At 56.8% G+C, this 25,212-nt stretch overlaps 4 protein-coding genes across 14 annotated transcripts; 1 reads left to right on the forward strand and 3 right to left on the reverse strand.

Annotated features, from left to right (window-relative positions):
- Positions 1-128: 128 nt before the first annotated feature.
- Positions 129-3,845, reverse strand: DNAJC4 (DnaJ heat shock protein family (Hsp40) member C4). Of its 5 annotated transcripts, none has more exons than XM_079102212.1 (7): positions 3,427-3,845; positions 3,014-3,115; positions 2,129-2,222; positions 1,473-1,657; positions 1,222-1,383; positions 433-515; positions 129-342 (listed from the first exon to the last, which is right to left on the reverse strand). In XM_079102212.1, the coding sequence occupies exons 1-7, from the start codon at positions 3,483-3,485 to the stop codon at positions 209-211; spliced, it is 819 nt and encodes a 272-aa protein (XP_078958338.1). In that variant the 5' UTR covers positions 3,486-3,845; the 3' UTR covers positions 129-208. The 5 variants fall into 5 exon arrangements, with proteins under 5 accessions (XP_078958338.1, XP_078958340.1, XP_078958337.1 ...); XM_079102214.1 differs by having other exon boundaries at positions 433-519; XM_079102211.1 differs by having other exon boundaries at positions 1,222-1,386.
- A 123-nt stretch (positions 3,846-3,968) lies between these two features.
- Positions 3,969-6,767, reverse strand: NUDT22 (nudix hydrolase 22). 2 transcript variants are annotated; one of them, XM_079102209.1, is made up of 6 exons: positions 6,646-6,767; positions 5,785-6,282; positions 5,209-5,307; positions 4,649-4,746; positions 4,421-4,514; positions 3,969-4,134 (listed from the first exon to the last, which is right to left on the reverse strand). In XM_079102209.1, exons 2-6 carry the CDS (start codon positions 6,262-6,264, stop codon positions 4,033-4,035), a joined length of 873 nt encoding a protein of 290 aa, XP_078958335.1. In that variant the 5' UTR covers positions 6,265-6,282; positions 6,646-6,767; the 3' UTR covers positions 3,969-4,032. The 2 variants fall into 2 exon arrangements, with proteins under 2 accessions (XP_078958335.1, XP_078958336.1); XM_079102210.1 differs by lacking the exon at positions 6,646-6,767 and adding an exon at positions 6,582-6,630.
- A 50-nt stretch (positions 6,768-6,817) lies between these two features.
- Positions 6,818-9,393, forward strand: TRPT1 (tRNA phosphotransferase 1). Of its 4 annotated transcripts, none has more exons than XM_079102221.1 (7): positions 6,824-7,176; positions 7,351-7,432; positions 7,926-8,095; positions 8,187-8,361; positions 8,529-8,585; positions 8,668-8,800; positions 8,902-9,393. In XM_079102221.1, exons 1-7 carry the CDS (start codon positions 7,102-7,104, stop codon positions 8,966-8,968), a joined length of 759 nt encoding a protein of 252 aa, XP_078958347.1. In that variant the 5' UTR covers positions 6,824-7,101; the 3' UTR covers positions 8,969-9,393. The 4 variants fall into 4 exon arrangements, with proteins under 4 accessions (XP_078958349.1, XP_078958347.1, XP_078958348.1 ...); XM_079102222.1 differs by having other exon boundaries at positions 6,827-7,176; positions 8,668-8,778; positions 8,903-9,393; XM_079102223.1 differs by lacking the exon at positions 7,351-7,432 and having other exon boundaries at positions 6,818-7,176; positions 7,958-8,095.
- Positions 9,319-24,358, reverse strand: FERMT3 (FERM domain containing kindlin 3; the record flags this gene model as incomplete). 3 transcript variants are annotated; one of them, XM_079102155.1, is made up of 16 exons in its annotated part: positions 9,319-9,498; positions 9,615-9,756; positions 10,619-10,743; positions 11,069-11,302; positions 11,409-11,515; positions 11,711-11,835; positions 11,908-11,957; positions 12,036-12,170; positions 12,287-12,394; positions 19,852-19,954; positions 20,094-20,262; positions 20,351-20,470; positions 20,639-20,872; positions 23,579-23,752; positions 23,928-24,004; positions 24,212-24,353. In XM_079102155.1, 14 exons carry the CDS (start codon positions 23,736-23,738, stop codon positions 9,319-9,321), a joined length of 1,992 nt encoding a protein of 663 aa, XP_078958281.1. The 3 variants fall into 3 exon arrangements, with proteins under 3 accessions (XP_078958281.1, XP_078958282.1, XP_078958280.1); XM_079102156.1 differs by lacking the exon at positions 23,928-24,004 and having other exon boundaries at positions 24,212-24,358; XM_079102154.1 differs by lacking the exons at positions 23,928-24,004; positions 24,212-24,353 and having other exon boundaries at positions 23,579-23,903.
- Between the last annotated feature and the right edge of the window lie 854 nt (positions 24,359-25,212).

The following is a 25,212-nucleotide window of genomic DNA, read 5'->3' on the forward strand; positions in this document are numbered from 1 at the left end:
AGGGGACGCGCCGCCCAGGGGGCCCGCCTCCCCGGTCGCCGCCGCCAGAACCCACTGGGCGGGGCGCTGCCCCAGCGCGAGGCCCGGGCCGGGGGCGCTGGACTTGAAGGAGCCGGCGGGACTGGAGCTCTAAGAATCACTTTATTGCACGCGTCGTGGAGCCCTGGGCAGGCCGCAAGGCGGGAATACAGTCCACTACAGGTCCCATCTAGGTGAGCCCCTCAGGGGCCGGTGCCAGGAGGCACGATCCCTGGACCTTGGGGAGGCCCAGAGGGTAGCGGCGGCTGCTGCTGCTGCTGCTGCCTTTGCCGGCGCTCCTGCTGGAGCCTGGCTCTGTTGGCCCTGGAGGAGAGAGCACCTGAGTGTTCGGGACAGGGATCCAGGAGGATAGCGCCAAGGACTGGAAACGGGTAGGATAAAGCAGGGACAGACCTGGCCCTGGCCCGCGTGTCGTTGTAGATGGCTGTGATGATCCGATCCTTCTCATCCATGAAGCTCCGGTGTATCTGCTCCAACTTCCTGCAAGACCTTTGCTGTTAACCCAGGGACTCCAGTTTCTGCAGTTCCTGAAGCCCTCCTCCACCCTGTTCCAGGGCCTCTTTCTATCTTACATCTATGGGTTCCTTGCCCTAGTGGTGCCTGCGATAGGTGGGAAGAGGGCCACAGAGAGGCCTAGGCCCACCCAGGATGCAGTGGCACCTAAGTCCCTGTCTGTCCTGCTGAAAGTGGCGATGAAGCTCTGAACACGGGGACACTCTTCCCAGGAACCTAGAAAGGTTATGCATCCCACTCTTGCACTGAAGTAGACAGGCTGCTGGCGGTGGGCACTGGCCCTAAGGCATCTTTATAGTAGAAAATCCACAGCAAGGCATGCATGAGAGAGTGGCAGGGAGGCGACGGCTGCCAAATGAAGACTGTTGCTGGTGAGGCTGTTATAAAGCTTTTGCTTCTCAGGCATGATTTTGGTTGGCTCCAGCCCTCCTGGCAGCCAGCACCAAAGATTCATATTCAAATTATGAAAAACTGAAAATGACAACATTAGCCCTTCATGCAGTGCTGCCTTTCCAAGCAAGGGAAGGCTCCAAGACCGACTTCATGCAATGCTTAGCATGGGACACACAAGCACACAGGCTGAATGGGGTGCTGCCTGGCTTGCTAACCAAAGTGACTTCACTACCCGCCTACCCCCTGCCCATCACCCTGGGGAGGACAGGGATGCACCTGAAGGCAACATAGTGCAGGCCCATGCCTGCCAGCATGAGCAGGAGGCAGTACCCCAGCACCCGCTGATTGTGTTTGTACTGCTGCTGCCTCGTATGGGAGCCCTGTGGCCTTACACCATGAAACTGGGCCCAATATTGTGCGTTGGGGGGTTCCCAGGAGCTGCTGGAAGGCAAAGGAAGGGACAATGTGAAGATGAGACTCTACAGGAGATTTGGGAGTGGGGGCAAGCAGGGACAGGACCCCTGTACCTCTGTGTTTGCCCGGCAGACTTGGGATGGGCCGTGGTCCCTGGAGACTTTGGGGGGCTAGCTGAACGGAGCTGATGGTCATAGCTGCGGCGGCTCTCCTCGCGGCTGAGCACACGGTATGCCTCATTCAGCTCCACAAAGCGGCTGTGCAGGGCCGGGTTCCCAGGATCTCGGTCAGGGTGCAGCTGGGGGGTAAGGCAGGACTCTCCTTATCTCCCTTTCTGTGCTCCTTCCCACTTTCCAACCCGATGATCCACAAGGGCTTGCATCACTCCCAGAGACCCTCCTTTGCAATAACCCTCATTCTCAGATCTGCCCACCCTTCCAGAAGGCCAGAGAGTCAAGAAGCCCAGACTCCAGCCCTCTTCCCTCATTTAGGCCTTCTCTACCTGCCTTCCTCCTCTCCATATGCCCTGGTCCAGGTTTTTCAAAGGCAGACAGTAAGCTTATCAGGCAGATTGCTGGCCTGTGCCTCCAGCTTTGCTTCCTACCTGAGCAGACCCTTGAGCACAGCACCCACTCTCCAGGCAGGCCGAAGGAATGGGGCACCTGTGTCAGAGACACAGGTCTACTCCTGGGAAGTTGGATGACCGCCCCCCCCCCCCATGTGGCTCAGATTTCCACTTCCTCCCTCTCCACCTTGAGGGCGCTAGTACCTCTTTGGACTTGGTAAAGAAAGCTCGTTTAACTTCTTCAGCGCTGGCACCAGGATGCACGCCCAACAGTTCATAATAATTACTGGAGCCAGACCTGTGGAGAGAGGTCCAAACCGGCAGGGGCTGAGAGAACCCAAAAGGTACCCCTGCCCTGCCATCCCAGTCTTCCTGGGCCACACCCTTCAATTCAGCCATCAGGAAGGAGCTGAGGGCTGGGGAGATAGCTCAGTTGGTAGAGTGCTTGCCTTGCATGCACAAGGCCCTGGGTTCGATCCCCAGCACCCCAAAAAAGGGAGGAGCTGAGGAGGTCTCAGGCAGTTCCCAAGACAATTCTGTCCTCAGACCATCCCTTCCTTTGCGGGTGTTTTGGGGATGATCTGGACCAGGACTTTTCTAAGTGTAGTCCTCAGATCCTTTCATCACAAAGACCTGAAAAGTTTATTTAAAACAGATTCTCAAGCCTCCGACATTGAGACAAGAGTTCAAAACCAGCCTGGGCAACATAAGAAGACCCCCCCCGTCTCAAGAAACAACAAAGCAGCTTCTGAATACCCATCTCATTCCTTCAGAACGGAACCTCCAAAACAGGGCCCAGGAATCCACATCTTTGTACCCGGCCTCCTCATTCCGGTGAGTTTTGCGTGACTACCGTTAGAATTATGGTTAGAGTACTGGGGTTTTGCTGGGCTCAAAATCCTGATCTTCCATTTAACTCGCTGATGACCTTGGGGATCATTTCAATCTCAGATGAGATCCTCAATGTCCTCAACATGAAAGTGAGGTGGAGAAACCACAACTATCTCAGCAGGTCCAGAAGCGCTTAAACTCGGCAGGCCCTCAACAGAAACCCCCTGAACAACCGGGGGACCCAGGAGCCCAACTCACCGCTGCCCGGAGGCCGCCGCGAGGAGCCGGGTGGGAGGGTTGCGGGGCCACAGCCGGCATAGGAGCAGGGGCAACAGGGGCGGCATGGCGGCGGGCGGGCAGCTGGGGAAAGGAGGCCACCAAGAGGGGTGCATTGGGACCAGATCCGACCGGGTATCAAAAACTCCGTGGCTAGGGCAGAGCGAAGGAGTCTGACCAAGGGTTTCTTTCTTGCAAAGGAAGATTGAGGCGGGTCCGGGGCGGCCTCCTATTTCTGGATCAGTCCCCAGAGCCCCGGACCCGGCGATGCCTCTGACCCAGACATCCCAGGTGTTTCCCGGCACTGGCTTAGGGGTCTGGACCCCCGCCCACCCTGAGTGATTGAGGGCGGTGGAAGGAGGAGCCACGCCAAGTCCCGCCCCCACCCCACTTACGGACTCCGCGGTCGCCGCCATTTCCTGCGCCTCTGCGGGTCCCGCCCCTGTGCTCTCATTGGCTTAGGCCAGAGGCCACGCCCGCTTCGTCAGAAGGTGCGGATGTGTAGCGAAGACCCCGCCCCCGACACCGCTATTGGCTTTCCCACCCCGGGCTGCTTTAGCAGAGGTCCCGGGAGCTGCGGAAAGGCGCGGACGTTCTATAGGGCGGCCAGAATAACTGAGCCGGATATTCGGCCAGGCTTTTGGTCCAGCCTGGGCCCCTCGGTTCCGCGGAGATGACTGTTGGTCTGCTCAGCAGTGAGGCACGTTTCACAGAGCTGCTTCCACCCCATAGTTGTACTGAAACTTCCTCTAGAGCCTGCATGGGAGGCGTGTCTCTCATCCCCAACTTGCAGGGGGAGAAAACTGAGGGGAAAAAACTGAGGCGGAGCTGATGTGTGTTTTGTGTTTTTTTTCTTTTTCTGTGACCTATTCTGGATAACCCACCCAGGGCTCTCCCAGCAAACCCTCTGTCATGGAAACAGCGAATGCCAATGGAATCCAAGAATAAAGTTCTTTATTGTCTTCAGAGCTGTGATGATAGGGCTGGGCCCCTACAATGACTCAGGTGGGGCTTCCCTGGACTCGGTTGTAGAGAAGGATGGCGCCTTTGGCCGAGGGGCAGAGTTCAGCCCACATCTCCGTCTCCTGCAACCTCTGCACTCTCTGTGGGGGAAGACAGTGAGACCCACACATCCAGCCCTTGTCTCCTGCTGGGGCTGAGCCTCAGGGCCCTCTGCACTGCCCTGTCTATGGGAGACATATTAGGAGGACTGAACATGGCTGGGCCTTTCCCTTTGGTGGGAAAATTTCTTTTTTTGTGATTCGGGAGTAAACCTGGGAGTCTCCTCTACCACCCAGCCATTCCCCATCCCACCAGACATGCATCACCAGGTCTTTTTGCAGGCCCTAACCCTACAATCCAAGGACGATGCAGGAAGTAGCCCCGCACCTGTGTCTCCACAAAGATGATTCCTGTAGACTCGTGGGCCTCAGGTCCCCCACTCAGGTAGTAGTTCCTCACCTCCTCAGAAGTCAGGCTGCACCTGGGCAAGGACATGAGGGTGGCTTGGGGAGTAGCCCAGACCCCATATCCCTGAGGAACCCCAACTGCCACAGCCCCATTGCTTACCACCCATCATCCCCAGGATCCAAGATCCTCTGCCCAGAGCCCACTCACTGGACATAGAACTCGGCACTGGCACGGCCGGCGCTGGTCTCGTTTCGGGCGATGCCCAACAGCAGGGGTTGGCTCAGGGTGAGCAGCGGCAGATTCACCTGGGGCAGGGGGTCCCACCTATCAATGCCCACTGCCCATATCCTTGCCCCTCTCCTTAGGGAAGAACCTATCACCCTTGAACAATCGTTTATGGTTTGTAGAGCAAGTGCCCTGTATCACAGAATCCTAGATCTTGGGCTATTCATTTTACAGATGGGAAAACCAGAATCAAAGAGGTTGAACAGATTACCCAGGGAAATCTCTTCACTCAAGGGAAGTGAATTTAGTAAGGGAGACTCCCATTTACTCCTTTTTGAATCAACAAACATTGTTTCCAATGGAATGAGGAAGAACCTGAGGCCTAGGCAACAAAGGGCTAGAATTCCATTTTGAGTATGCCTAGCTCCCTCAGTGCCAACCAGATGCCTGCAGATCTTCCCACCAACACAGACCTATGGAATTCTAGCAGGTTCTATCCACTCCCTTCATGTCACCATGCTGTCGGGGCACCCCTCACTCACCTCATCACAGATCTCCTGCAGGACACTGGAGAAGAGCTCACGTACCACCAGTTCCCCGGGGAGGTCCTTATGCTGGGGGCTATTGCCAGGGCACAGGGCCTGTGAGAGGTCAGGCTCAGCCTCTGCTCTTCATCCTCTTCCCACCCTGTCTTCCCGCTTGCTGGCCCCAGGGGCCTAGGTAGAAACAGTGTAAGGCATAGTGATCCCCCAACCCAGGTCCTTCTTTTTCCAGATGGACAACCAGAAGTCCAACTAGGTCACACAGAGGGTTGGGTTAGGTAAGGCATCTTCTGCCCACTCCCCTCCCTCCATATTTCCTGGCCTCCCACAGGTCAGTAGCAGGTTGGGTCCGCAAGGGGGCTGTCCCCTCCTAGAAGTGGGCAACAGAGATGGGTTGCACTCAGTCTGCCTGTGCCTACTCCTCAGGGAGCCCTCTGGAAGGGTGCTGCAACAGGGGCGACTCAGTTAAACACTGAACCAATTTTTCCTTGAAGAAAACAGATAGGAAGGCTTAGAGTTCCAGCTCTCCTGAGCTGTCTGGGACTTTTTGCCCTTGTACTCAGCCTGGCACCTCACCTGAGGCTCAGGGTGCCCACCAGGCACATCCACCATCCCAGGGGCCTCGGCCACCTGCCAGGAGCGCCGCAGGAATACAAGGAAGTCATCAGTTGTGATTAGTGCAGCACCCACCCCCAGTGGGTCTGCCAGATATGCTTGCTTGTCACCCCAATCCATGGCTCCCTGCTGTTGCAGCCAGGAGGCTGAGCTGGCCCAATTGGTGCCCAGAAAATCTTGGTAGGAAGTAAGGCCCAGGCGAAGGAGCAGCTGTGGACCAGGAGAGTCAGGAGGCGCCAGTGTAGCTGAATGCAGGCGGAACTTAGGGGCATTGAAGAGCCAGGGTTGGGCCTGTAGCCGGGCCTCCCAGATGGCAGTGATAGTCTTGTCCCCTCCTGGTAGTGGTCGTCGGTCATGGGCTGGGCTCAGCTCCACCACTACATGCTCTTGGGGCAGGCCCCCAGGAGGACACTGAAGCATCAGGGACACCTCAGGGTCCATGGCCTGGACAGGGCAGCTCTGGGGGAGAACACAGGTAGACCTGTCACCCTGGGGGAGCGGGACACAGCCACCCTGGTCCAAGCATCTGGCCTCCTGTGACACAGATCTCCCAAGGCTATCACCAACCCTGCTAAATCTCTCTGACCATTCCTTGGGTAGTTCGTGTCCTATCCTCCCAGCGAGAGTCCTGAGCTCCGCTGGGTGCCCAGGGCTCCTGCTGCCAGAAACCCCGAGGACTCTTGGACATCCCTATCACCCAAAGGTTCTTGTTCCCCCAAATGCTGAAGTTCCCCAAGCCCAGCGACCCTGCTTCCAACCCCTGACGCGCGAGGACCCCTCCCAGGTCCGGAACCCCCAGCTTCACCCGCGCTCGGAACTTACCAGCCGGCTGGGCCCGCAAGCTCCGCCCCTTTGCCCGAAGCGGAAGTGCCCGCCCCTTTCTTCCACAGCTTCTCATTGGCGGGTCCCCGGTCGTGGGGTCCGCCGCTGCCCCGCCTGCCGGCCCGCTGGGGTGAGCGCAGCTGGGTGAGTGCGTCTGAGGCGCCTGTCCGCGCGACCTTCCGCGGAGCCCGTCGCCGCGCCCGCTCCGCCTCCTCGGCCGCCTTGCCCGCGCAGCGGCGGGCCTGGAGCGAGGGGCTCGGGCCCGGGGGCTGCAGTGTGACCGTGGGCAGGTCTCCCCCGCCCGGCCTTAGCTTCCCGTGTGCACCAGCGCTTCGAGGGTGGGAGGCGCCTCGCCGCTCTCCCGCCCTGAGCCTTCGTGACATTCTGGGCAGAGTGGGGACATGGGAGAGTCCTTAAAGCGGTCTCCACACGTCACTGCCCCCCACAGTTCTGACCATGAACTCCTCTGGCGGAAGGAGACAGGAAGCAGCAGGGCCCACGGGTAGAAGGGCTCACAGACCTCGGGAGCAGGTGCGCCCTCCGCGCCCTTACCCCCAGGTGGGAGGACAGGGAGGGGCCTCTGAACCCCGGTGGGCTGTGGTGGGGGGACCTCCTCCCTCTGGTGTTCCTCTGCCACTCAGAGTTCAGGGTGGGCTGCAGGGCAGGGTCACTACTGAGACCCAAACCAGCCCTGGGCTCTTCCAGGATCCAGATGTGCAGCTGTCCAAGGCTCTGTCCTATGCCTTGCGCCACGGGGCTCTGAAGCTGGGTCTTCCCATGGGGGCTGGTAAGTGAGGGTCTTGGGCATTAGGAGAGGAGTGGCTGAAGCCCAGGGGGCCGTATGAGCCTGTCTGTGCCTGCTCTGTCATCGCACCAGCCACTGCCCCAGAGGAAGGTGCTGGGGGCACATCCTTCTTATGTGCAGAGACCAGAGGGACTCCCATAACCTGTCCACTGGGAAAGGAGCCCTTGTCTGGGCCAAGCCTGATTACATCCCTTCCAGCCAAGTAGCTCAGTAAACACCTATCCCAAGGGTGGGCATTAGAAGGTACTGTGGCAAATGGCATTTGAGTCTGCTCTGAACCAGGTACTAAACTGTGTGACCCAGGGAGGCAGATCCTCTTCCCATCTAAGTAAAGGAAACACCCAGAAAAGGGTGGACTTTCTAGAGGTCATGTGACCTCTAGGCACAGCCTTTGATCTAGCTTCCTGTGGCTCCTCCTGTTAACTGTGGCCCTGGCCAGAGCAAGGTCGGCTCCTGAGCACCCCTCTGCCCTCAGACGGCTTTGTACCCCTGGGCACCCTCCTGCAGCTGCCCCAGTTCCGCAGCTTCTCCACTGAAGATGTGCAGCGCGTGGTGGACACCAATGGGAAGCAGCGGTTCACCCTGCGGCCGGGAGATCCCAGCACTGGCCCCCTCATCCGAGCCAATCAGGGCCACTCCCTACAGGTGGGTGCCAAGGGGACAGATGGGAGAGCCAGATGGGACCTCTGTCCATAAAAAAGGGTCTCACTGCTGCCCATTCAACCACTCACCCCAGGTACCCGAGTTGGAGCTGATGCCTCTGGAGACGCCACAAGCTCTGCCCCTAGTACTAGTACATGGTACATTCTGGAAGCACTGGCCATCTATCCTGCTCAAAGGCCTGTCCCGCCAGGGAAGGACACACATCCACTTGGCTTCAGGACTGCCTGGGGACCCTGGCATCGTCAGTGGTCAGTGCTCCCCTCCACCTACCCACTCTCCTTCCAGTCCCCTTCAAGGTCCACAGCTTCCCTGGTCTGAGACTGCATCTCCCTTGTGTGGAGCAGCTCCCCTCCCACCCCTCGTCATGGGATCCCAGTCTGTAGGGGTCTGTTGTCCCAGCCTGTTGTCCCTACAGGCATGCGCCCAAATTGTGAAGTGGCCGTGTTCATCAATGGACCCCTGGCCCTGGCAGGTGAGTGTAGACACAGCAGGGACTACCGTAGGCCTATTTTTGAGGGGTGGGACGTGGGTCACATCTCTAGTTCTGCCACTAGATGGAATCTCCTTCTTCCGCTCTGCTAATGGGGTGATCCTGACTCCAGGGAATAATGATGGCTTCCTGCCTCCCAAGTACTTCAAGGAGGCCCTGCAGCTCCTCCCTACCCGTGAGAACTGCCTCCCACTCCCGATGTGCTTGAAGCTTGTGCCCCTCGCCCGTGCCCCTTTCCCAGCCCCAACCCAGGCTGACTGAGATCTCCCCCTTCTTTAAGCATCTTGTCTCTCTTGCAGGAAAGCCTCTGTCCTTGGCTGCTGATACAGAGAGTGCCCCCAAGCACAGCCCCAGAAGGAGGATGACCCAACAATAAAATATTTATTTATTTTAAAAATTCGAAAAAAGTATCAAGAAACTCTAGTTTGAAACCAGGATTCCTCGTCTTTAGCTCTGTCTGGTCTTCCTCATGTGCTCAGGGACTGATTGCTCAAGGTGGCCTGGACTCTGGGACAAGGGGAGGTATTATGGGTCAGGCCCACCATCCCTTGCCTGGGTGCTGGCCCAGCCCCGGCTCTGGACTGCCAGTGACAGCAGGTGAACATGCCCAGCTTGGCGCGTGCCTGGAGAGGGTGGGGGACAATGAGTCCCAGTGGGCGTGGGCTTGAGAGTGGCTATGGCAGGAGGTGAGAGGGGAGGGGCAGTCAGGCTGCCCTCAGAAGGCCTCATGGCCCCCCGTGAGCTGCAGGAAGAGGTCTTCATCCAGCTCCTCCCCGCGGGCCCGCTCACGCGTCGACAGGAAAATGTAGCCCCCGATGTACTCATGCACGATGCGGCAGCTGGCAGACACACAGCTGAAGGCCACATTGATGTGCTCGTCAAACTCGATGGCCACCTGCAGGGTGGGGGAAAGGGAGTCAGTGGGTAGGTGGGATAAGAGAACAGCCCCTCCCTGCCCTATCAGGTCTGGCGCAGTGCTTGTCCCCAGCCCTACCCTCCCTCTGAGCCTACCTGCCGGATGTCCCAGTTGACATTCCACTGGCGCATGTTGCTGAAGCGCCAGGTCTTGACCACATCGCCCACGGACAAGTCGATTCGGATCAGGCGGTTGTTGGCAATGCCCAGGATCTCATCTTTCCTGCTGCCCTTGAACCTGACCCCCAGGAGGAGAGGGTGTGAGCAGGGTCTCCACCCTGCACAGTCCCAGAGCCTGCCCAGACAGCATGCTGGCGGAAGATAGCTGCGTTTACAGCCCAGCCCTGCCTCGCCAGCTGGACCACCCTGAGGGAGTCATTTGGCTCAGTGCCTCACCTGGAAAATGGGGGTAGAACCACGGCAATAGCATTTAGCAGCACCAGGCAAGTAGCCCATGCCTTTAAATCATATACATACATACATAAATACATACATATATATACACACACATATAGATTTATATATATATATATATGTTTTTTTTTTTTGGTACCAGGGATTGAACCCAGGGGCACTTAACCACTGAGCCACATCCCCAGCCCTTTTTATTTTTTATTTTGAGAAAGGATCTCACTAGGTTGCTTACAGCCTGGCTAAGTTGCTGAGGCTGGCTTTGAACCCCCAGTCTTCCTGCCTCGGCCTCCCAAGCCACTGGGATTACAGGCATGCATTACCATGCCCAGCTTAAATCATATTTTTGTTGCTGTCATCGCCACCATCACCCATTATCTTGTTTGTGTCTTTGCTCACTTGGGAAATGAAGAATCATGGGGGCAAGTCCCTGGGATGCACCCGATGCCGGCCCTGCCTACAGGACAGCTGACCAAGGCCCAGAGGGGGAAGGGGCTGTGGCAGAGCTGGGACAGATGCTGAGGACACTGCTTTCTTGGCCCAAGCTCTGTCTCTTGTATTTGCCATGGGGGTTCAGAATGGGGGAGGGGCCACAGTGCCCACAGACAGCAGGGGAAGGTGACGGGGACCCCCTTGGACTGTGGCCCACAGCCGCAGGCAGCAGGCGGGGCAGAGATGACAGATCCTACCTGACCATCACGTAGGAGATGCCGAAGTCGGGCAGGGACTGCCAGGCCTGGATGAAGCGCAGCAGGGCCTCCGTCAGTGAGAGCTGGGCCACGTTCTGGTGGGCCTCCAGGATCCTCGGGGTGAGCTGTGGGATCATACTGGTGAGGGACTAGGAAGAGTTTCCCTTCCCCAAAGTCCCAGAGCCCCCTGCCTGCCTGATGGGGAGACAGAATGCTGAGCCTGAGAAGGGACGGTGTCTACTGTGGGGCCACCGAAGTGCAAGCTCTCACCACTCAGCAAACGTGGGCCAAACAAGCCTGGAGGGGGACGTTGGCAACTGGACTATGGCCCTTCCCAAAAGGGTCTCGGGGAGGCAGCGAGAGAGGAGCGAGGTGCCCGTGACCTTCTCCAGGAGGGCTTCGTGGAGGTCAGGGCCATCGGGTGGACACATCCCACCCCATCCCCGGCACCTGCTTGGCCTTGAACTTCCGCTGGAAGCGGGGAGCCACAAGGCCGTAGGGGTTGAGGCCCTCGGCAGAGGCGTCAGGGCCCTGGGGGTAGCTGCCTGCGCCCCCGCCGCCTGCCCGCTGCAGGCTGAGGAAGGCCAGGATGGCCTGCACCTCGCTGGCATAGCTGCTGTCCGCCATGGTGCGGCCCTTGGAGGCCAGTCGGCAGCCGGCCATCCAGCGGGCGTACTGCTGCTCCTGGAGCGGGAGGACAGAGGATGTAAGGGACCAGTCAGGCTCTGGCACCCCTGCCTGTCCTGAATGCCACTTCAGTGCCAGCCCGGCCCCCACCCAGCTCACTCACGTCCTGGCACCGGAGGTAGATCTCGCTCATGCCCTCAGGGGAGGGCACTAGGAGTTTAATGCAGAACTTCTGACCTGAGACGTTGACGTCAGGGACCACCTCACAGCCTGCAGGGAGAAGAGGGGTGCTGGGTCCTGGAGGGGAAGGCCTGCCTGCGAGGTCCTGCGTGGGAAAAGTGGCCCTGCGCAGCCACCTCGGGGCCAAGGGCACCTTCCAGGTCTCCAGGAGGAGACAGGCTGAGGCATGGCAGGCATGTGCACGGCCTGCAGGTGACCTTCCCGCCCCTGCCCTGGCTCCCTCACCCTTGAGGTTGAGCTGCTGAATGGGATCCCCGGGCGCCTCATCCTGGCTCTTGTAGTAGGACAGCGTGGTCTCTTTAAACACCACCCAGTGCTGGCGGTAGCCCTTCAGGGTCAGCTTCCGTGGCCTGAGGGTGGGCGAGAGGTTTGTGAGGGGTCCCCTCCCTCCAGCCTCCCTCTCAGGATGGCTCCAAACTTACCGGAAGATTCGGAGATGGTCCTTGAGTTCTGGGATGGTGGTGAGGCTGTCCTAGGGAGGACAGGAGTCAGAGGGGACCCGACTCCCAGCCCCTTTCCATGCCCAGGCCCAGAACCAGGCCCTCCGTACCAGCACGTCGGTGGGCGCGGACCCCTCCAGCTTCACCTCCAGGTTGCTCAGGGCTGCATCCAGGTCATCCAGCCCCTGGTCTGCACTGGCCAGTTCGCCCACCTCCCCACTCTGGGACAGCTTGTTGATGTGGTACTGGGGACACACGCAAGGGGGAACTGAGCCCAGCAGCCCCGCCACCCAGCAGTGCCCCCACTCTGGAGGGCTCTCCCGCCTGGGGACTGGCCCACACCCGGCCCACCCTGAGGCACCTGCAGGGCGGCGAACACCATCATCTCCTCCTCGGTGCAGTCGATCTCCTCCAGCAGCAGGTCCCAGCGAGCCTGCTCGTACAGCTGGGCCAGCCGCACTGGGTCTGCCTGGAGGGGAGGAGGAGAGGCTGGGCTGCCAGACACCCCGGCCTTGCGCTGTGCCTAACGCGGAGCCGACCCCAGCCCCACCCTGCCAGCCTGCCAGGCCGTGCTGCCCAGGCAGCGCCCTAGTCCTCCACCTGTGCCAGCACACCACGGAGGCAGGGAGGGGCAGGGTGGAGGCCACTGAGTTCCATGGTGACGAGCGGGAAGGGAACCTGGGAAACACTGGGAAAGGCTTCCCCAGGGAGGCGATCTGATGAGGGTGACCATGGCCACTGAAGAGTGAAGGACGAGGACACTGTTGAGAGGGAATGGGAGGCTAAGTGGCCAACGGGTCCCAGGTACCCACAGAGGCGCCCTAGGGCCGGGCTGGGCTGGTGGGCACGTGCAAGGCACCAGTTCTCTCCTCAGCACACACACACAAAGAAATAAGATAAAGGTACAGTTACAACTAAGGGACAAAACTGATGCCTGAGGAAGGCAAACCCGAAGGGACGAAGGACAGAGGGACAGGAGTGGTGGGAGATGTCGACTGACATCTGCAAGGGGCCAGGGAGACCCCCTGGGGCCTTGTGCCCCTTCTCCTCTCCTGCCTCCAATAAGGCCACTAGAGGGCTAGGAATCAGACTGGCCAAAGACATCGTGTCACAGAGCGGAGCCCCTGACAGGCTCCCACTGGATCCTCTGGGTGAAAGGCCAGGAGGGTCTGGAGTGAGGATCTCCAGAGCACAGGTCCCACACATCACCTGCAGCCAAGGGACAGCACGCGGCCCCGCAGGGCTGAGACTGCCTCCCTGGAGGTGCCAAGCCAAAGCGAACCCTGCATTTGGCACCCTGAGCACAGCTGAAGGGGGTCCCTATGCCAAAATAGATGAATTGAGAGGAAGCTGACCTCCAGGGGGGTGAGCCACCCTGCCCTCTCCCACTCGCGACCCAAGACGGGTGATAAGCTTTAGACCCCCAACCGAAAGAGGAAATGGAGTAGCAGCCCTGCTCCATCACCACAGAAGGCCACCAAAAAAGCCACCAGATAATGCACAGATGCAGGGTTTCCAACTGGCTTCTGAGTGCCTCACTTCTTAATAGAAATGGACAGGCAAGAATTGCCCACTTTTTTGTTTGTTTGTTTGTTTTGCTTTGTTTTGTTTTGGTACCGGGGATTTGGGGATTGAACTCATGGGCACTTAATGACTGAGCCATATCCCCAGTCCTTTTTATTTTTTATTTGGAGACAGGGTCTCACTAAGTTGCTTAGGGCCTCACTAAATTGCTGAGGCTGGCCTTGAACTTGAAATCCTCCTGCTTCAGCCTCCCTAGTTGCTGGGATGACAGGTGTGCACCACCATGCCGGCTAATGTTGCCCACGTTAAAGGAAAATCTACTGGCCTGAAAACAGACACCAAGGAGAACAGGGTGCAGCTGGGGGAGAGCTGGGAAGAAATAAAGAGCAGGTAGGGAGTAGAAGAGATCTTAAATGCTTTTGAAAATCCTTATGGAGATAAAATACCATGCACATTCATAAAATAAGACCAGGATTTAATTTTTAAGGAATATAAAGTTACAGTAATTAAGACTAAGTGGCACCGGTAAAGAGAGACAAATTGACCAATGGAACTAATAAAAGTTAAGACTCACACATACACGTTCACCTAACTTAAGGCCAGGCCCTACAGTTCACTGAGGAGACAATACGCTTGTCATTTAGTGGCACTGGGCCAAGGGATGCTCATGTAAAAAAAAAAAAATTTTGGACACCATATCTAAATATCAATTATTCCAGATAGAATGCAGATCTAAATATGAAAGATTAGGGTTTGCTGCACCCACCTGTAGTACCAGCACTTAGAAAGCAGGAGGATCACTTGCGCCCAGGAGTCTAATACCAGCCTGCGCAACATAGTGAGATGCTGTTTTAAAAACCAAATAAAAGCTATGCATGGTGGCACACGCTCATAGTCCCAGCAATTTAGGAGGCTGGGGCAGGAGGATTGATAGTCCAAAGCAGCCTCAGCAACCTGTCTCAAAACAAAAAATTAGAAGACTGGGAAGGTAGCTCAGTGGTAGAGCACCAGCATGAGCAAAGCCCTGAGGGTTAGCAATTTAGACAGTGAGTGTCATTCAGTAGTACAGCATGTACTTAGCCTGCACAAAGCCCTGGGCTTAGTCAGTACCCAGCAGCCCTTAAAGAATGTGCGCGCGCACGTGCGCGCGCGCGCGCGCACACACGGGTTAGAGACAGCACAACTATGAACTCCAAAAAATTTGTGAAAGGAAATACAAGCACAGCTATTCCAGGGCTTCACTAAGAACACTGCTTACATGTGCTGCTACAGCAGCCGGGCTCCTGTTGCTTTGAGTACAGACTACAAACACAGTGGATCTGAAAGATATGAGGAAGCACGCACCACGTAGCATCAGGAGCCGGCGGAAGACAGCTGAGCCTTCGCTTTTAGTAAAAAGTCAATAGATCAGGTGTGGATTTACAAAATGAAGACATAGGAAGCTGGGCCCAGTCACACACGCCTGTAGATTCAGCTACTTGGGAGGCTGAAGCAGAATAGCAAGTTCAAGGTCAGCCTGGAAAACTTACTGAGACCCTGCCTCAAAATTAATAAATAAATAAAAAGAGGTTGTCATAAAGAAGTGAATACTAGGAGCCAGGCTCAGGGTGCACGCCTGAAATCCCAGAGGCTTGGGAGGTCGAAGCAGGAGGATCAGGAATTCAAAGTCAGCCTCAGCAACTTATTATCCAAGGCCCTAAACAACTTGGTGAGACCTGGTCTCAAAATAAAAAACAAAATGGAGTGCTGGCCGTATAGCTCCTCACGTTGAGTGCCTGACTCTCATGCTGAGGACCCAGGTTCGAGTCCCCAGCCCTCTGTGATTGTGCAAATACCAAACAAAAAACAAAATGGGCTGGGGATGTGGCTCAGTGGTTAAGGGTCCCTAGCTTCAATCACTGATACCAAAAAATAAAAACCCACCAAAAAACAACAACAAACAAACAAACAAAAGCCCCCAAAAGAAGTGAATACTCGAATAAAAGGTTACAGAGTTAAAATCTAAAGAAAGTCCCTAGGGCTGGGCATGGTGGCACATGCCTATAATCCCAGCAGCTCGGTAGGCTGAGGCTGGAGGATCATGAGTTCGAAGCCAGCCTCAGCAAAAGCGAGGTGCTAAGCAACTCAGTGAGACCCTGTCTCTAAATAAAATACAAAATAGGGCTGGGGATGTGGCTCAGTGGTCCCAGTGCCCCTGAGTTCAATTCCTGGTACCCACCCCCCCCCCAAAAAAAAAAAAAAAAGAAAAACAAAAAAACTAAAGTTCCCAGGGACAAGAAATCTAGGATAAATAGGACAAGAAATTGCTTTTTGTTGTTATTATAAACTTGCTAGTCTACTTAACTCTTTAAGCCATCATATATAAATTTGACTAAAAATAAATTTTAAGGTAGAAACCAAGAACAATGAGGACCAAATGGTTTTTAGCCCTTGGACAGCACACTGCCCAGGACAGCTGTCCTCGAGGGAAACAGACCAGGTGACCTGACAGTACTGCAGCTCACACCTGGAGTCCCCAGCAGCAGCCCAGCAGCAGCTTGTGGAAGAGGGACCCACGCCGAGCCCAGCACGGTCTCCAGCAGGCAGGGACATAGTGGACAGCTGGAGTCTGTGCAGCCGGAATGCAGGGGCTTGCAGGGAGAGAGCCCGCGGAGAGAATGCCCCGAGACCAGGAAAGGCTCCTCTTCAGTGCGGCTGGGTACAGGTCAGGGGACAAGGACACTTCCTCAGGCCAGGGAGATCAGCGGGAGGATGGTGGAACGTCACAGTTGCCTGAGCCCACATGAGCGGGACCAGGGCACACGCTGACCACCTGAGCAGAGCAGCCGCAGAGCCATGGGCGTCCAACCAAGCACCAGCAGATCTGCTCCAGACAGAGGGTGTGCTGCCTAGCAAGGCCAAGCACAGCCTTGGCAAGAACTAGGGTCCAAGCATCTCAACCTCACCCCAAAAATGTTTTGTGTTTGCTGTGCTGGGTCCACCCCAGCTGTCACGTCCGCTAGGCTGTGCTCACCACTGAGCTATCCTCCCCAGACCTCCCACAAGGTTGGAAAACATACAAAGGACTGCCAAAGATCGCCAGCCCGAGCACATGACCTGTTCTTTTCTCTTTCTTTTTCTGCAGTGCTGGAAACTGAATGAGAGCCCAGGCAGGTGCTTGACAGAGTCACACTCCCAATCCTTTGCATTTTGGGGGGCAGGGTCTTGTTAAATTGCCCAGGCTGTCCTCAAACTTGTTACCCTCCTGCCTCAGCCTCCCAAATTGCTGGGACTATAAGTGCACATCACTGTGCTCAGCATGATATTTTCAATGTTTGGCATCAAATAAAACATTACTGGGCATAAGCAGAAATGGCGGCACACCCCTGTTATCCCAGCTACTTAGGAGGCTGAGGCAGGAGGATTGCAAATTTGAGGCCAACCTCAGCAATTTAGCAAGACCCTATCTCAAACTAAAAAACAGAAAGGACTAGGGATGTAGCTCAGTGGCGAAGTATTCCTAGGTTCAATCCCCAGCGCTGAAGAGAGAAAGAAAAAGAAGGAAGGGAGAGAGGGAGGAAACAGGAGCTCAGAGACAGGGAGGGGAAATGGAAGGTATCGCCTTTAGGTTTTGTGTTTGATACTGGGGATCGAACCCAGGGGTGCTTTTCCACTGAGCCACATCCCAGCCCCTTTGGTTTTTTATTTTGAGACAGGTCCTTCTAATTGCTGAGGCTGTCCTGAAACTTGCAATCCTCCTGCCTCAGCTTCCAAGTCCGGGGGTCATAGGTGTGCACCACCGAACCTAGCTGGATTGTCTTTTTAAATTTTTTGGTACCAGGGATTGAACCCAGGGTCACTTAACCACTGAGCCACATTTTATTTTTTATTTTTTCATATTTTTATTTTTATTTTGAGACAGGATCTCACTAAGTCTAAGGACCTGAATCTAAGGGTCTGAGGGACTAAGGGATTAAGAGTAAGTCTGAGTCCAAGGGCCTTGCTACATTGCTGAGGTTAGTGTCTGATTTGCAGTCCTCCTGCCTCAACTTCCCGAGCCACTGGGATTACAGGTAAGCGCCACCTGGCTTGGATCATCTTTTGAAAGGTTTTTAAACCACAGGTAAAGTCACATACTACTCCCTAATGGTAATATTACGGTAATATGACCCCTAAAGCAACCACTAAAAATAAAAGTAAAGCAAATAAACTAATACAAAGAAGATTACAAAGGAATCATAAAAAACTATTCCATCCAAAAGAATGTAGGAGCACAAGAACACAGAGTGGAGGGAATTACTTCTGATTCTTTTTTTCTTTTCTTTTCATACAAGGGATTAAACCAAGGGGTGCTTAACGATTGAGCCACATCCCCAGCCCTTTTTTTTTTTTTGCGGTGCTGAGGATCGAACCCAGGGCCCTGTGCTTGTAAGGCAAGCACTTTACCAATTGAGCTATCTCCCCAGCCTCCCAGCCCCCCAGCCCTTTTTATATTTATTTTGAGACAGGATCTCTCACTAAGTTGCTTAGGGCCTTGCTAGATGCTGAGGCTGGCCTTAAACTTGTGAGCCTTCTGCCTCAGCCTCCTGAGCCACTAGGGTTACAGGTGTGGGCCACTGTGCCTGGCACTTCTAATTCTTCTTTAGCACAATAGGGAAACTGTTGGTTAAAAAAAACAACCTATGATATATTTCAAAATGACTAGTAAAAAGGGTGTGAAATTGTAACAAATAAAAATGACTAATGGTTGAAGAGGTAGAAATGCTTATTACCCTGATTTGATTATTACATTGTACAGATGTATTGAATCACCATAACGCACCCCACAAAGGTGTATGAATTTAAAAATTAATTAAAATTTAAAAAACAATAAAGAATCCAGGTACAGTGGTACACACCTGTAAACCCCGTGACTTGAGACTGAAGCAGGAGGATCTCAAGTTTGAGGCCAGCCTCAGAAACTCAGAGACCCTGCCTCAAAACAAAAAATAAAAAGGACTGGGAGATAGCTCAGTGGTCAAGCACCCCTGGGTTCAATCCCTAGTATCGAGAAAAGAAAAGAAGTTGGGAAAAGGGGAAGAACAGTACAGGAAATCCCCAGGGCAAGGGGTGCAGGATATGGGAGGCGCAGAGGCCAACGAGGGAGGGAGGGGCTGGGACAGAGGTGCCTGGAGTCAGGGCGGGCGGGGCCCAGCAGCTACAGGAATCCTCTCAGCAGGAGCAACAGGACCTAAGGCACATTCCTGAATGTTGATTCCAAGGTTGGGAGGCCACTGGAGGAGAGGTCTCACAGGGGTCGCCTACCATGGGAGCTAGGCCTGTGGCTTGGAGCACAAGGGATGGAGACAGGAAAAGTGGACAGCTGGAGAGTTTTGTTCTAGGGAGGGTCAAAGGACACGCTGAGGGATCTGGAGGGAAGAAAGGGCAGGAGTCCAGGGTGGTTTCAAGTGAGGGGCTTTTGCGATAAACATATGAAAGTTTTAGGGGGACGGGCGCAGACTGAACTGGGGGTTCCAGGTGCTGGAGCTTAGGGAGACGAATCTGGGCTGGAACCACAAACTGGAAGAAGGAAAGGGCACCAGAGGATATTTAATCCATGAGACCAGAGTTTGCTGAGAGAGAAGAGAGGAGACCTGGGAAGGAGACCGGGGCTCGCCAACAAGTGACTGTGGAAAGGAGGAACCAAGAAACTGAGCAGACGCCCCGATGGCAGACCGAGGAGGCTGTGAGAGGAAGAGAGTTCCAGGGAGAGGGCAGTCGGTCGTATCCACATCACAAGGACCGAGTAGAAATGGGAGGAAAGATGGGGTGGAGGACATGGCCTCTGCAGGGTGGGTGCACTTCCAGTGTGTGACTGGGACAGAAGACGCCAGGACAGGTTTGGCTAAGGAACATGAGGGAATTGAGGGGACCGAGAACCTGAAGCAGCAGGCCGGATTCCAGAAGCAGGTCTCCTGTAGATAACTAGGCTGAGAAATTTTGCCAGGAAGAGGGACAGAGAAGTGGGTCGCAGGTCAAAAGAATAGCCTGCGGGGTCCTGGGTCACTGTTGAGACAGACGCACGGGCCACATGGATTGCTGAAGGGCACAGGAGGCAGGGAGGGAGGCAAACACAGCACTCTTGGGGGATCGAAAAACATCCCCGACTCCAGAGGCCAGGGCCTCTCCCGCTGCAGACCAGCATTGTCTGCATTGGCCTTGGGTCGTGAGCTCCCAGTGGCTCCCCGAGAAGCTGGTGCTGAGACCAACTTGTGTCCAGCCGCCTCTGCATAGCCCATGGTCCAGCCCTGCATCTGTGGAACTGACGGACCAATGGGCAGATGGACGGACCCCTCAAGTCACTAACATCCCACAGCCCAGAACCCTGACCCCATGTCCCCCATCTCACAGACCGGCCCCCACTCCTTCCTGACCCCAGCCCACCTTGGGATCCAGGTCGAAGAAGCTGTAGTACTTAAAGCGCAGCCAGAGCGTGTCCCCGGCCTTGACGCCCTGTTGCATGAGGCACCGCGAGGAGTCCAGCCACCTGGCACGCAGAGGCGGGGTCAGGGCTGCTGCAGGGCAGGGGCTGGGGGCTTGGGGTAAGCTTGGGGAGCAGAGGCCTGGGGAGAGGCAAGTTGGGGGAGTAGGCCAGGCCCAGGGCCCTGGGGGGCTGCTGGGCGCACCTGCCATGGAGCTGTGTCTTGTCGGACAGGGAGCCCGGCCTGGGCAGGCGCTGCAGCAGGAGCGGGTCCGGGGGCGGCTGGGGCCGGCTCAGCATGTGGTAGCAGGCCTCGGTCTGGGCGCTGTCGGAGAAGTGTGCGGGCATCCCACGGAACAGCACAGGCGCCACACCTGGGGGCGGCTGGAGTCAATCAGGCCTGCCTGTGACCGGTGCCATGAGTCCGCCCGGCCCCAGCCCGGCCCCCCTGCCCTTGCTCACCCCCAGCCAGGACGACCTTGGTTAGGTCGTACACCTCTTCCTCTGGCTCCTTCTCCTTCTTCTTCTTCTCCTTCTTCTCAGGAGCCCGCAGCAGAGACAGCTCCTCAGGGTGCCGGATACCTGTGGGGACCTGGGACCTCAGCAAAGAGGCCCTGCACGGTGGGCCCCTGCCTCACTCCTGGACCCTTTGGGGCCTATGGGCAGGGTGGGAACGGCTCAGCAAGGACAAGTGCTGCCTCTTGTGGAGCTTTGGCAGGCGGGCCCACGGGACCAGCCTGGGCCACTCACTGAGGAGGCGGCAGATGGCAGCCACGGCCTGGAAGAGAGGCTTCGAGAAGCTGGCGCGGAGGCGCAGTGCCCGCCGGTTGGGCAGCCGCAGGATGACTGGCCGGTGCTGGGGCCCAAAGAAGAGGCGGGCGTCAGCCAAGATCCCGTACTTGTCCAGGGTCCAGTGGGTGTGCAGCAGCCATCGCTTCTTCTGCTCCCACCAGAGGGCGTGGTCCGACCAGTCCTGCTTGCGATCTGCAGGGGTCGTGGGGCACAGAGGGGTCTGGGAGGGTCCTTCCCAGTCTTCCTGCTTCTGTTCCCAGCACTGTGCACAACCCAGGACCTAAAGGCCTGGGGTGACTGCCCCCTACCCAAGATGGGGGCAGGGCCGGCTGGGTTGGCTTGGGGTCCATCTACAAGGTGACAGCTGCATGGCTTTCTGCTAGCTGACCCTTGCTGGTCCTTCTGGGGTAGGTCATTATATCACTTCCCAGGGGAGTCCCTCATCCCAGAAGCTGGTTGCCCCAATCTTAGTGGTCTAACCTCATGCCACCAGACCTTTGGGCTCCCCCATACAGATAGGTCCTGGTGTGTACTTCCGTAATTCCTGGCTTAATTGCCTGGTTGTGTGTGTGTGTGTGTGTGTTTTGGAACCAGGGATTGAATGCAGGGGCGCTTAACCCCTGAGCCACATCCCAGCCCTTTTTACTTTTTATTTTGAGGCAGGGTATCACTCAGTTGCTTGCTAAACTGCTGAGACTGGCCTTGAACCCGCGATCCTGCTGCCACCGGAATTATAGGCACCAGCCACCGCGCCCAGTGGAATTGTTTCTCTAATGGCCGCTTGCTTGCACTTCCAGGAGGTCAAGAGGCAGAGACCATGTCTATATATTCTCAGGCCTGGGATTTGCTGGCATGGAGTAGCAGGTATTCTGTAAACATTTACTGGTTACTTGCTGTGTGACCTTGGGCAAGGCACTTAACCTTTCTGGCCTCAGGCGTTTTGTTTGTAAGATGTCGTAGTCATCCCGACTCATGGGCAATGACCAGTGCTGGCTACCTGGTAGGTGCAGAGCGTCTGTGACATACTCATGCAGGCACGTGACCATACATAAGTGAAAATGAACACATCACTCATCATTCAGCCAGAAATTGGGGACACAGTAATGGATGGTACAGGTCTCTTCTTTGTCCTGGCGGCAGGAGCAAGGACCCCTGAGGGACGAGCACAGAAACGAAGCACGGTCCCCTCAAGTTTCAGAGCTGCTCTTGGGCTGCCCCGGTCCTCCTCTTGACCACCTGTCTCCACCTCCCACTCACACCTGCTTCCCCTCCCCTCCCCCAGTGCTGCCAAACCCGGAGAAGCTTCTCTGTCCACCTGGTCGACCCTCCAGCCTGTCCTTCTGTCCTCGCTCCGTGACACCACCTGCTCCTCCTCTTGACCCCTCTCATCCTTCCCTGCAGGAGCCAGGCCTCCTCCCTCCTCAGCCAGGCCCTCTCCTGGGGTCTCCCGTGTTCGATGGCTGGGAGTCTAATGGCATGGACCCCCCACTCTAGACCCTCGGCTTCAGGCCAGAAACCCTCACGCCATCAGCAGAGGGACACATCCAGTGGCTTCTTCACTTTAGACGCCTCGGTTTACCTGGCCATGTGCCCAGCACTGGGTTTATAAATGCAGTGATTCATAGTCCCAGACCTTGAGGAAGTGGGCTTGAGCTTGCTCGGGACCAAGGCGCTCCCTCCTGAGCGGCTCCTCCATGCCAACCTGGGGGCTGCGTGGCTAGGGCTCTCCCAGAGGACCATGCATCATGCCTTTTACGTTCAGCCGCCACCATGAATTGATGCCAACCTCACCTCCAGAATCTACCTTCTCTCCATCCACCATGCCTGGCCCCTGGAGACTTGTCACCTCTCACTGGGAGGTCTCCCGCCTGCATGCAATGCACCTAGTGATGACTGTGAGTGGGGCGGGGGGACGGTGTCCCCAGTGCTGGGACACCAGCTACAGGACCTGCCCTGGGACCGCCCTGCAGCAGCAGGGCCTGGGGTCTATCTGTTTGGGGCCTCCTGCTGTGCCCACAAAGGGGCCCTCCACCCCTCTCACTGGCTGGCCTTCCTCAGGCTCGGTCTGACGCCGTCTCCCAGGGGACCTCAGTCCCCCACTTCTGCTTTCATGCACCCTTGGGCCTTGCCTCTGGAAGCTTCCCTCCCTGCTTGGCCCAGTGGCCAGACCATCCCAGGGCCTCTCCTGCGCATGTTCACTCGACCCCTCCCTGGCAGCCATGGATAGGCCAGGTCTGAGGAAGCCTCCCTGTCCCTGCCCCAACCCAGCTGGCCTATGACCCAGGGTCCTGGCTGGACCCTTGTCAGCCTGCCTTCCGGCTCTGGCTATCAGGGTGTCCTGCTGTCCTCCCAGGAAGGGGCAGCCCCCGTCCCTTGCAGGGCAGGACAAGGAGAAACCCCCATGTCAGTGGCCCTAGTCTCCAGACTGACACCACAAGCTGCTGTAACTTCCTGTGGGGGCAGGGCCTTCCCACCCAGGCGGGGCCTGTCACCAGCCTGCTGAGGGCTTCGCCAGGGAGGAAGTGTGGGGGCAGGCCCCTGGGTCCCCAGGAGCCCCTGGCCTTCTTTCAGAACTTAGAACATGACCTCGTCCTGTGCCCAGGCAAGGCCTGCCTTCTGTCCTTAAATAAGTGGATGAGTCGGGGACAGTGGCCAGCTTTCCCTTAGGGACTCTGGGCACTCAGCAGAACCAGCTGGAGTGGGAGAAGGGAGGTAGGATGGGGGAGAGGGGAAGTTGGGGAAATGTCTTTTTTGGAACCAAACGATTAAGCTGATGCCTGAGTCACTGTGACATGGTTATCAGGAGCTGAGCAGCAGGGACGGCCCGGAAGTGACAAGAGACACCGTCACAGTCACCGGTGTGCTGAGTGGGGTAGGAGGGGGCCATGGGGCACTCACTGATCTCCTCCACGATCTTCAGGAGCACCCCTCCGATGTGTGACTCTCCTGTGACCCGGAGGGTGACGGACTCAGCCTCGGGATCCTCCTCACCCACAAACACCCGCAGCTCCCAGGAGGAGTCGATGTAGTCCCCGGTGGCCGTCTTCATCCCCGCCATGGCTGCTACCGCTTCTGCTAAGGGCGAGGGAGGCAAGGGCAGGCGCTGCAGCCTGGTAGGTTGCCCATGTTTAAGCAGAAACCCCCTGGTGCCCTGGGCGGGTGACAGGTGAGGAGCAAGCCCACAGACAGCATGCCCTAGTAGCAGGATGCAGGGAGCCACCATTACCCGCCAACTTCAGAAATTCACATGGGCTTGAGCGGAAGGGACTCTCAGAGACCCTGCTGTCCAGCCCACTCCCATCTCACAGATGGGAAGACTAAGGTCTGGTGAGAAGGGGCGCACCCACGACCATCCTGCTTGATGCCAGGCTGGGCACCCCAGGACGGCCTCTTCCCCACAGCTCAGACCCAAACCCCCGTTGGCAGATGCACGGGCTGCCGCATGGGCTGCCGCATGGGGAGAGGCAGGCCGCAGGTGGCCGCAGGGAGGCAGCGGGGACAGGGAGAAGGTGCTGGATGTCTGGAGCTTACCTGGCCTGAAGAAGGCTGGGTCTGCGGGTGGGCGGCGCCGGCCACTGCTGGCCTCAGGGCGCTCCCCAGACCTCCAGGGCTTCCTTCCCTGGCTCTGGAGCGTCCTTCAGAGGGCAGGCGGCAGGGCGGGCCTGGCCCCTCCCCAGGGTGGGCTGGCCCTGGGTGCAGGAAGCACACTGGCAGCGCAGAGGGCCCCAGTGCGCACAGGAAGCAGGAGGGCCTGTGCACCCTACACCAGTCAGTCCCCTTCATCTGGAGAGAAACTAGGTTCAGGCTAGAGGAAACCCCGATGGGTGTCAAGGTCTGGCCCGCCTCAGTTAGAAACCCCGCTACTCCCCAGCCTGGCATGAGGTGGGGCCCTGCAGCCACATCCCTGGGTTGCCAGGGGGAGAGCCACGGAGGAGAAAGGATTGGACCCAAGTCACTTAGAAACTTGGCAGGTCAACCCAGCTCAGCCCAGGCGATCCTCATCAGCTCAGATCTCTGAAGGGCAACTCCGTGCTGTTTTCTACCTCCGAATAGCCTCTGTTCCCAAGCCTGTCAACTGTGGAGCTGCCCAGAACAGTAAACAGAAATTGTTCCCAGCCAGGATATGGTGGCGCGTGCCTGTGATCCCAGACTCAGAAGGCCGAGGCAGGAGGATCCCAAGTTAGAAGTCAGCCTGGCAATTCAGTTAAGGCCCTACCTCAAAACTTAAAAAAAAAAAAAAGCTGGGAAGCAGCTCAGTGGATGAAGCCTTGGTTGTATCTCCAGTACCGAAAATGTTTTCCTGGCCTTTCACAACCGCCCTCGGGCACTGTCTCACCATTTTTTGTGACTGATAGCACAACTTGCCGTGTGCTCCCTAAGTTAGCCAGAGGCTGACACCTCAGAGGATCTCTGTGGCCTAACTTGGGCCTGGAGGTGGGAGCCTCCACCACAGCAGTGGGCCTCCCTCAGGGGCAAGGCTGGGGATCCCCAGGGGAAGAGCAGCTTATGCAAACCCAGGGCAGCAGGAAGTA

The sequence above is a fragment of the Sciurus vulgaris genome, assembly GCF_902686455.1.
Source record: "Sciurus vulgaris genome assembly, chromosome: 11".
Lineage (NCBI taxonomy): Eukaryota > Metazoa > Chordata > Mammalia > Rodentia > Sciuridae > Sciurus > Sciurus vulgaris.